General features: G+C 45.4%; 1 protein-coding gene across 1 annotated transcript in view; it reads right to left on the bottom strand.

Annotated features, from left to right (window-relative positions):
• Nucleotides 1-12,500, bottom strand: part of fam131bb (family with sequence similarity 131 member Bb) — a 59,972-nt gene that overhangs the window by 29,987 nt on the left and 17,485 nt on the right. Inside the window, exons 2-3 of the mRNA XM_076279706.1 lie at nt 3,832-3,866; nt 1,120-1,225 (exon numbers count right to left, since the gene is read on the bottom strand). Of these exons, the coding sequence (XP_076135821.1) occupies nt 1,120-1,225; nt 3,832-3,866 (141 nt within the window). The remainder of the gene's footprint in view (nt 1-1,119; nt 1,226-3,831; nt 3,867-12,500) is intronic.

The raw sequence follows: 12,500 nt of genomic DNA, 5'->3' as shown, positions 1-12,500 counted from the left end.
CTCCAGTCACTCGCTGTCAGGACGGCTCGCATGTGCCTCACTTAACCCGCGCCCTCTCAGGGGACGGCCAGCGCCAGGCGCTAACAGCTAGCTAACCAAATCCAGACAAGCAAAAAGTGGATAGCATGTTGAAGACAAGCAACAAAATTAGCGTTATCTCGATATATTCTGCAGTTAAACTCTTACAGTGAAACCTAAAACAATTTTAACTGTCATTGAAACTGTAATATAGACTATAAAATAGAATACAGAATAATGTTTTTGTTGAAACTTTTTGTTGAATCCAGGCTGCACTAGACGCTAATGATAGCTAACAGAATCCAGACGAACAAAAAGTGGGCTTAGCACATAGCAACAACATTGTTGTTCTCTCAATATATTCTCCAGTTACACAATCTCGCAGTCAATTCTAAATCTAAATCGAAAACTTCTTTAAGGTGTTACTGTCATTGAAGCTGTAAGAATACAGAATAAAGTTTTGGTTGAAATTTAAGAATCAAGCAAGCTCCAAATGATCTTCTCGATTCTCAGCAAAAGCGATGGCTAATGACGATGATTAATAGTGATGAGCCACAAAGAGTCAGGTGATCAGGTTCAAGTAGAGTAGAGTAAGGCTTAGATGGAAAAAGGAATACCATAGAAGATTCTAGATACAAGATATGATACTACACTGTAAAACTGCACACTACACAATACACTAACACTTGAAGACAAACACACGTTCACACACCACAAAGACACTGACTGAGGTTCAACACTACACTCCATATTCACATTATACGCACAAGACAGAAGAACTGACTTGACACCTACATTTCCCATCCACCACCACTCAGAGACAACAAGCCACATGAAAGTAATGCATTGTGGGTAGTGTATTTCTTTTTCTCAGGGAAAGAGTTTTGTTGTTGGTATTACACCAATGGGAGAGGCCATTGGCGAGTATCGTCAGTGGACGACAGGAAGTGATAAGGGGTACCCACAAAGGGGCCATGTTGACGACAGGAAGTGATAAGGGGTACCCACAAAGGGGCCATGTTGGCTCCAGGTCCTCCTGCGTGACTGCCCAGTCTGGAGCCAACATGGTGTCAGTTTACCAGCTACAGCACAGACACACACCTGACACACCTGATAGAGACGCATTAGCCAGAGCACCGATCCCATACGCATTGGAGTGCCTCTTCTTCAGCCGAGGCAAGATGGACGTGGTGTCTTCCATGGAGAGCTGAAGAGGAGGAAGCAAGATATTCGATAGAGGAGGAACAATGGGGAGAAAAGAGGGAATAAAGTACAGGAAGAGGAGAGTAAGGAAACAGGAAGTGTACCGCAGCACACAGGAAATGGGGATTTTGGGACAGTGGGGCCGTGTGAGGGGTAATTGAGGGGTATTAAGATGGAGTGAAGGGTGGAGTGAAGGGAGATGTGAGGGTAAACATAAGGTTAGAACAGCATCCACATAAACATAGTGTCACTTGAGAGCACTACATCTTCCAGCTGCCTGCCTCTCAGTGTCTCTCCACTTGCATTGTGGGAAGTGTAGTTCATCAGCTACAGGCTTGTGAATAAAGAGTAGGCCACTGTGCTACACACTGACTGCACAGAGGACTACAGTTCTTCACCTCTGATCTTTGAGAGATTGTGAAAGAGAGAGAGGAAAGGACAGGGAGATGGGAAGAGAGGGGATTGAGTAGATTATCTAAGGTGGGTTAGGAAAATAAAAAAGTAAACAAAACAAAATAATAAACAAAGAAAGATTGTAATGAGGGAATGAAATTCACAAACACTTACATTGATTCCATCCCATGAAAAGTCTGTTTGGCCATGCTGAGAGAAAAAAAGGGGGAGAGAGGGGGATGGGGAAGGAAAGAAGGAGAGAGGAAAAGAAGGAGAGGGGGATGGGGAAGGAAAGAAGGAGAGAGGAGAAGAAGGAGAGAGGAGAGGCAGATGACCATAGGAAAGGAGAGGGGCAGGAGGAGGGAGAAAAAAGGATTGTGACAGAGGAAGACAGTTTATAAAAAAACATGTGAACTCGAAGGAGAGACTGAGGAAGAAGATAGGAGCGGGCGATGTTGGGGTCCAACCAGAGCAGCCAAGGAATGGAGGCAGGGGGGAGCCAAAGCCCAGAGTGAGGGAGAGGAGAGGAAAAGAAAGGAGAGGGAGGGCAGGGGAAGGGGTCGAATGTGGAGATCAGTTCATCGCTGTTGTTCTCCCTGCTGCTGTGAGCGTTAGGAACACGCAAGGCTCTGCTTCTCTCCCTCTTTTCTAGATTTTTCTCTCCCTTCCTCTGGCCGCTCTCTGATGGAGCAATTGTGAAATGTGGGGCTATTGCTGGACAGACTGCGTGGACGTGGGGGAAACAGGTGAAGGTGCGGGAGGCGATAAGCTTCCCCACGCTGTCACCCATGACCAGCGCCTCATCATCCCTCCCTGTCACACAGCACAATGCACCGTACAAGTGCTGGCCGAGGAAAGCAGCAAGAAGCAACAAAATACACTTTCTCTCTCACACTCACACACATACAACACACACACACACACTCCCTCTCTCTCTCTCTCTCTCTCTACTTCACACACAAAAACATACACACACATGCACGCCTGCTCGCTCTCCCAAATCCATTGAGAAGGCACACTGCCAACAGCCATTCTCTGAGAGATCAACAGAGCAAAAGTGTTCAGCTGCCTGCTTTTTGTTGATCTTCTTTTCAGTTTGCATGTGTTGATTTTTTCACTAACAGTTTTTCAAGAATAAGTCTCGGCCTACAAGCTTTTTTTTCTGTCTGTTAGATGAATGGGAATATGGTCGTCTTATCAAATAGTGTAGGCTAGCCTGTGTCACCGGCTGTTTCCTAGAGACGTTGTCATGATTCTTGTTGCAATACCTTGAGCCAGAAATTCTAATACTATTACACCCTGAGGCTTGCAGATAGGAGATTATCCATCTTTCATTTCAGCCCATAGCATGTCCTTGCATGGAGCTTAGCAGGAGTATGTGAGCCACTCATGTCTTTTTGATGAATCTTCTTCTCCGTCAAATCCAGATGAAAGAAGAGGCTCTCCACACGCAGCCACGAACCACATTTCAACAGCCTTGCTAACTCTTTCTTCATCTTTAAACAATTGATGGGTGCCAAGCCTCGCAGGCAGCTGGAGATCAATCCTTTTGGCGGCCCGCTTTGTTCCTCGAGTACAACAGGGGTTTGTATTTTGTGTTCAAGGTTTAGGCAAAGTGATGTAAAGAAAGCAGAGAAAGAGGGAGAGTGAGAGAGTGAGAGAGAGAGAGAGGACAGGTAATGGTATGTATGATGTAGCAGACAATGGGATGCTAATGCTAATTGTAAATGCTAACGCTACAGGGAGTATGACTTTTGGCTCTGGAGTTGCATCCACGCCAGAGTCAACTGTCATCTAGACTACAACACAGCTCTACAGGAAGGACACACTAACACAGCTTGCTTTGGTGGAGGCAGAGGCAGCCAAGCATCCAGCTAAAGCACATACAGTATGTGTGAGTGGTCTTCTAAACATAACATGTGCTCTATGCTAGCATGAGCAGTGACAGTAATCTGCTAATGTGTCTAATGCAGCTCAGTCATGGTGATAGTGGATATTATCGCTTCCTCTGAAATTGGACTCTTCCAAACAGGCATCTTGGGTCAAAAAGTGTTCTGTTCCCCTTGACTGATACCCTTCAAAACCAAAGGCTATTTATTATCATGATAAGACATGACTGCTGTTGAGAAAACCAAGGGCTATTTATTATCATGATAAGACATGACTGCTGTTGAGAAAATCTCCAGCATTCATTGTCGTGAAGAGGGCCAGACTTACCTGCTCTCCATCCTTTTGCACAGGGAGCCCATCTGCTGCTAGGGGGAAGAGAGAGAGAGAGAGAGAGAGAGAGAGAAAGAGAGAGAGATTGTTACCAAAACACAAGGGTAGGGCAGGTCAAGAATTCAATTTCATAAAACAATACAAAACATTCCCTCGCAATCCTACCACCAACCCCATCTGACAATATTGCAGCTAATATGAAGAGACTAGCGGCAGACAGATATGTGACTCATTTATGAGTCAGGGTGTGTGTACCGGCAAACTTCTCAGTTCCACTTATAGTTTGCAGGTTGACACAGTTGGGATCTCAGGAAGAAATTCGCTCCGCTGGACTGCAAAGCATAGAGCCACATATTCAACTAGGAAACAGCTGTTAAGACCTCTCTCTACCATATAACATGAACTACATTATGACATGTACAAATACATTGAGTTCATTTCTTGAAAATGTACAAAAATGACATTCTGGTCTCTTGAATATTTTTTATTGAATATGTTCATGTTGTCAACAGCACATTTGTTTGCAAGCTCTTAGGAACCATTAGTAAGGGATTGATGACTTAATTAGTGATGAATGTGAACTGAGACATACATTACTGAGCTAGTTCAGATGTATTCCTCAGGACACACATAATGACATAATTAAATTATACATCCCATCCTGGTCCATTATCCTCTCATGCGATCTGGGTGCTGATGGCTTTCAAAATCGGACTCAGAAATGAACCTCCTTAACCTGCATTTAACTCACTCGGGCAGACTCTCTCTCCCCTCTCTCTCCCTTTCCATCACACATGTATGTGCGCTATAGCACACACAGACACACACACACACACACACACACACACACACACACTCCAGTTCTCATTTCTTCATCACAGCAACATAGAGCATTTATGTGGATGTGGGTGGGCACAGACACACACGCACACACACACACACACACACAAACACACACTCACTCTCGTATTCACATATTAGGGCCTGTATTTAAAGCCCCATGTGTCCAATCCAGCTCAACTCACAGCCACCAACAGCGTCTATTAAGTCCAGTGACTCACCAGATCTGAAGAGACAGATGCAGTAGGCATATCACCACTACACTCAGTGGGACCATAATAAACCAATTACCCATGATGCAATACAACCCATCATCACATATGGCCTTTCACAGTCCTCTCTACCATATGCACCACTTCTTTTGTTTTAATCTTGTGACTTAGGAATGAAGTCCAGGAAAGTGCCTTTGCCACCTCTATAGCAGCCACACACACACACACACACACACACCACCTCTATAGCAGCCACACACACACACACACCACCTCTATAGCAGCCACACACACACACACACACACACCACCTCTAAAGCAGCCACACACACACACACACACACACACACACACACCACCTCTATAGCAGCCACACACACACATTCACACACACACACACACCACCTCTATAGCATCCACACACACACACACACACACACACACACACACACCACCTCTATAGCAGCCACACACACACACACACCACCTCTATAGCAGCCACACACACACACACACACACACACACACCACCTCTATAGCAGCCACACACACACACACACACACACACACACACACACACACACCACCTCTATAGCAGCCACACACACACACACACACACACACACACACCACCTCTATAGCAGCCACACACACACACACACACACACACCACCTCTATAGCAGCCACACACACACACACACACACACACACACCACCTCTATAGCAGCCACACACACACACACACACACAGACCACCTCTATAGCAGCCACACACACACACACACACACACCACCTCTATAGCAGCCACACACACACACACACACACACACACACCACCTCTATAGCAGCCACACACACACACACACACACCACCTCTATAGCAACCACACACACACACACACACACACACACCACCTCTATAGCAGCCACACACACACACACACACACACCACCTCTATAGCAGCCACACACACACACACACACACACACACACACACACACACACCACCTCTATAGCAGCCACACACACACACACACACCACCTCTATAGCAGCCACACACACACACACACACACCACCTCTATAGCAGCCACACACACACACACACATACACACACACCACCTCTATAGCAGCCACACACACACACACACACACACCACCTCTATAGCAGCCACACACACACACACACACACACACACCACCTCTATAGCAGCCACACACACACACACACACACACACACACCACCTCTATAGCAGCCACACACACACACACACACACACCACCTCTATAGCAGCCACACACACACACACACACACCACCTCTATAGCAGCCACACACACACACACACACACACACACCACCTCTATCGCAGCCACACACACACACACACACACACCCCCTCTATAGCAGCCACACACACACACACACACACACACACACACACACACACACACACACCACCTCTATAGCAGCCACACACACACACACACACCACCTCTATAGCAGCCACACACACACACACACACACACACACACACACACACACACACACCACCTCTATAGCAGCCACACACACACACACACATACACACACACCACCTCTATAGCAGCCACACACACACACACACACACACCACCTCTATAGCAGCCACACACACACACACACACACACACACCACCTCTATAGCAGCCACACACACACACACACACACACACACACACACACACCACCTCTATAGCAGCCACACACACACACACACACACCACCTCTATAGCAGCCACACACACACACACACACACACACACACACACACACACACCACCTCTATAGCAGCCACACACACACACACACACACACACACACACACACACACCACCTCTATAGCAGCCACACACACACACACACACACACACACACACACACCACCTCTATAGCAGCCACACACACACACACACACACACACACACACACACACACACACACACACCACCTCTATAGCAGCCACACACACACACACACACACACACACACACACACACACACACACCACCTCTATAGCAGCCACACACACACACACACACACACACACACACACACACCACCTCTATAGCAGCCACACACACACACACACACACCACCTCTATAGCAGCCACACACACACACACACACACCACCTCTATAGCAGCCACACACACACACACACACACACCACCTCTATAGCAGCCACACACACACACACACACACACACACACACACACACACACCACCTCTATAGCAGCCACACACACACACACACACCACCTCTATAGCAGCCACACACACACACACACACACACACACACACACACACACACCACCTCTATAGCAGCCACACACACACACACACATACACACACACCACCTCTATAGCAGCCACACACACACACACACACACACCACCTCTATAGCAGCCACACACACACACACACACACACACACCACCTCTATAGCAGCCACACACACACACACACACACACACACACACACACCACCTCTATAGCAGCCACACACACACACACACACACCACCTCTATAGCAGCCACACACACACACACACACACACACACACACACCACCTCTATAGCAGCCACACACACACACACACACACACACACACACACACCACCTCTATAGCAGCCACACACACACACACACACACACACACACACACACACACACACACACACACACACACACACACACACACCACCTCTATAGCAGCCACACACACACACACACACACACACACACACACACACACACACCACCTCTATAGCAGCCACACACACACACACACACACACACACACACACACACACCACCTCTATAGCAGCCACACACACACACACACACACACACACACACACACACACACACACACAACACCTCTATAGCAGCCATAGGCAAACAGCTGCAGGCTGTAGTGTGTGTGTGGCTGCTTTAGAGGTGGTGTGTGTGTGTGTGTGTGTGTGTGTGTGTGTGTGTGTGTGTGTGTGTGTGTGGCTGTATGTGTGTGTGTGTGTGTGTGTGTGTGTGTGTGTGTGTGTGTGTGTGTGTGTGTGTGTGTGGCTGTCCCTGAGACTTGGAAGTAGCGTTGTGATGGCCCTAAGGTGGCCCTTCATCATGACATGAGCGCAGCTATGTGTGTGTGATGGCCCTAAGGTGGCCCTTCATCATGACATGAGTGCAGCTAAGTCGTGTTCTACTGATTATACCTCCACATGCAAGCAAACACTGTATTAATTCAGAAGGAAAAACGATTCTGGTGGAAAAAGATCAAATGGATCAGGATTGGAAGTGGGTCACCTGTCTTTGCTCTTTGCAGCGGTACATCTGCACCTTCTAGTCTTCATTATTCTGCTTTCCTTTCTTTCTATTTCTTTCCTGGGCCCTAATTAAAACATAACTTAATTGCAGAGGTCCTCTGTTGATTACATTTAAATACAGCTCGGGTCTCAGGGCGATTAGAAAGAAGAAAAAAAAAGAAATGAACACCATTATAATTTGAGATTGTGTCCTCAGGAGAAGCCACCGAGAGTTGGAGCAGGGGCGACATTAAGCCATATTGGTTTAACCAGGAGCGTAGGAAAGTGAACCAGAAAGAGGTGATATTTAATATAAGGTGTGTGTGAGAGCTGTGTGAAGGATGCATATACATTGCTGTGTGCATTGCATTGTTGAGTGAGTGTGTGTGAATGTGGGTTTATGTGTACACACAAAATCACCCTGATATTGCCCACCAATGACTCACAGGTAGATCTCTGTTGAGTGTGTGTGTGTGTGTGTGTGTGTGTGTGTATTTATATGTGCTTTTGCGTGTGCAGGTATAGTGTGCGTGTTTATATGTGAGTATGTCTGTGTGTGTGTGTGTGTGTGAGAGAGAGAGAGAGAGAGCACACACAGGTTATGCCGATTAAAGCAGCCATTACAAAGTTGCACAGCTTCAGCTCTGAAATGACCCTATGAGGATTCGCTGACCGCATATGACCGGGTACGAGTGTGGTGTATGCATGTGTTCAGCCTGTGTTCAGCCGTCCAATCCAACAGACCTAACAGAAGAGTGTGTTGCTATGGTTATGCTGTAAACATTGCAATCATTACAAATTCAGCATTATCTGTTGATATTTCCAAACTTTATACATAAGCATTTTGATGGTCCATACATGTGATCGATGGTTTAATTCAGGTTACACTAACTGCTGATTCGCCGCCATTTTATTCCTCCATTGATAGTACTGGTCAGTAGGAGTGTGTAGTGTCAATGTCCAGCTGGGGATCTCTTGCGAATCAGAGCTGTAAATACCCAGCGATGTGAATGTGACGTAAAAGCCACAGCGAGCCTGATGTTCCACTGGTGTCGAGCACTCTGACACACTGACCCACTGATACAGAAACGTCAGCCATCTCATGGTCTTGCTGGGGAAGGTCATCCTGCTGCTAATGCCTCACAGCCAGACAGCCTATCAGTGCTGGGAGAGGAGAAGGACACACCACCTCCCATGGTGCTGATGCAATCACCACCACTGCCATATACGCCATCAGGCATGGAGACAAGGACCAATCACAATCAGGCATGGAGACAAGGACCAATCACAATCAGGCATGGAGACAAGGACCAATCGCATATGGAGACAGGACCCTCTTAAGATGTCCTGTCAGTCATCCATCATCATCTGCAGTCATGAAGCCATTTTCTATGTGACTGAACCACTTGCGCATATAATGATACAAAGCTATGCTGATGACATGACTACATGCCATTCTGTTACCTGTAGTAGCCAACATGGGCTACATTAGGATGGTTTTTAAATCGTTATAATAATGACTGACGTGCAATACCCATTTAATAGGTAGGTCTTTACAATCTACAATCTTAAACCCAAATCTACAATCCCTTCCTTCAGACTTTGACTGAGACAGAGAACAAAAATCATGGTGCTCTCCCAGGATCATTTCAGGCTGAGTTCCTATCAGGCTCCTTCAGATGGAATCATTTATATACGGTTGCAGACATCCGCAGAAAGCACACAGAACTTGTATGTTTTATTACAAACCCTCTAAAAGGCTGAAATTGTAATCTTGCTGTTGCTGTTCACTGGGGGCAAACACTAGATAAGTGAGATTAAGCTGTGCGTGGTGTGTAGATGAAAGAGAAGAGAAGATGGGATCCAACTGCACTCTACTTTCTACATTCTACTGCACATTCTATTTTCTACAGTTTATTTTGTACTTCACATCTTAATTTGGCCTATTAGAAGAATAACATCATAAAGTATTAATACCATTTTCCAACCAATTTCTGTTACAACTAAATTTCCCCTTGGGGATCAATAACGTATCTATCTATCTATCTATCTATCTATCTATCTATCTAACAACTACATAAAAGTAATGGGAACAACATTGACACAAACTCACACACACACACACACACACACACACACACACACACACACTCACATCCTCACATCTAGATCACCATTGCCATTTATTTTCTCGTTTAATGACCAACAGGAGATGTGAGATCAGTTGGCCAGATTGTAAAGCCTGTAGGGCAGTGATATGGGTGCTGTGAGTGTCCTGTCCTGGATCAGTGCAAGGCCGTAGCCATGATGTCAACATTGGGGGGGGGACCAAATCTGTGGTGCGGTGTGAATTTCAATAACAGAATTTCAATACATTTCCTGCCATGCAAAAATATTATTAAAATCACAAACAAGTCATTAGTTAAGTCAGTCAATTAGGATATACCAAACTTTTGACGGACATAGGCACAGATGGATTATGAACCCCTGGGCATAGATGCAAAAAAACCCTCCCCTGTTAAGTTAGGGGGGCCCGGGGGCATACTGTACTTCCCCGGAAGACTTTAAAAAAAAAATACTAGTAGTACTGAAGCTAACTAAGTCAATAACAACAACTAATCACACATCAAGCTCAGTCCAGTTTTGTTTCCCAAACATCAATCAGAGTCAACAACATCATGAATCAAGCAAAAGAAGAATATTTAGATCATTGGACAAACCAAATTGCCAACCAAAGTAGAATGAATTCCTATCTGATCCTAAAAAGAGAATATGAATTGGCAGACTATCTCATCTCTGTCAGAGATACGAAACAGAGGCAAATCCTGACCAAATATAGGCTCAGTGACCACAATCTAGCAATAGAAACAGGCAGGCACAGGAACACCTGGCTGCCAAAAGAACAAAGAATATGTGGTCACTGTCAGGCAGAGATGGCTGAGACAGAGGAGCACTTCTTTCTTCACTGTGAAAAATACAAACATGTAAGACAGACATTCTTCCCCAAATTCCAAATAGTTTTCCCACACTTTCAAGATTTTGACAATGAAAAATGGCCATACTTCCTTAGCAGCACAATTTATCTTGAAATGTGAGGATCTGAGGGACTAAAACATATTTGTGTCTGTACACACACACACACACACACACGCGCGCACACACACACACACAAGTATGCACACACACACACACACACACACACACACACACACACACACACTTCACATCACACTATTACAGTATTACTCTTGTTCTTTACTGCTGTTAATTTGAGATATTTTATGTCCACCCCATATTGATGTACCCACCTCTTCTTATGTATTTTCTGTTTTTTGTTTTTTTTGTCCTATGGTCTTATGTTCTTGTTTGTTATGTTGTATGTAACAACAGCTTTGGCAACACTGTTCCCATACAGTCATGCTAATAAAGCAACTTTGAATTTGAATTTAAATTTGAGTAGAAGAGAGAGAGAGAGAGAGAGAGAGAGAGAGAGAGAGAAAGAGTAGAAGAGAGAGAGAGAGAGAGAGTAGAAGAGAGAGAGAGAGTAGAAGAGAGAGAGAGAGTAGAAGAGAGAGGGAGAGAGAGAGAGTAGAAGAGAGAGGGAGAGAGAGAGAGAGAGAGAGAGAGAGAGAAAGAGTAGAAGAGAGAGAGAGAGAGAGTAGAAGAGAGAGAGAGTAGAAGAGAGAGAGAGAAAGAGTAGAAGAGAGAGAGAGAGAGAGAGAGTAGAAGAGAGAGAGAGAGAGGGAGAGAGTAGAAGAGAGAGGGAGGGAGAGAGTAGAAGAGAGAGAGAGAGAAAGAGTAGAAGAGAGAGGGAGAGAGAGAGAGAGTAGAAGAGAGAGAGAGAGAGAGAGGGAGAGAGGGAGAGAGAGAGAAATAAAAAAGACCCTTTATATTATGACGACTTGTGAGTTTTGTGGAAATAGAAGAGAAGGGCGGAGAAGCAACTTCACACAGTCTTAGGCTTCAGGGCCCCCTGAGCTCTTGGGCCCAGTAGGTCCATTCAATAATCCATCCCTGGATATAGACCTGTGCTATGACTCCATTTGTCTCCAAAATGTATATTTTAAAAGAAAATACAAACTAGAGTATCTTTGATAACCAGGCCTATATTACACTGAATGCTTACTCATAGGTTGGACCTAGCCCAATCATATTTTGTATTTTGATTTTATTATTTGTGCGGCTAATCACACAATTTTAAGGTTGTTTGAAAGGGATAGGATTCAATATAGGCTACTAAGACAGGTCCCTCTTCGGTCTGACT

This window comes from Alosa pseudoharengus, unplaced genomic scaffold (assembly GCF_046254945.1).
Source record: "Alosa pseudoharengus isolate Yale_2024_CS ecotype anadromous, Long Island Sound unplaced genomic scaffold, YU_APseudo_1.1 YU_APseudo_1.1_scf_12, whole genome shotgun sequence".
NCBI classification, from domain to species: Eukaryota; Metazoa; Chordata; class Actinopteri; order Clupeiformes; family Clupeidae; genus Alosa; species Alosa pseudoharengus.
Note: the sequence above shows the minus strand (reverse complement) of the source record. Positions and strands in the feature narration are given on the sequence as shown.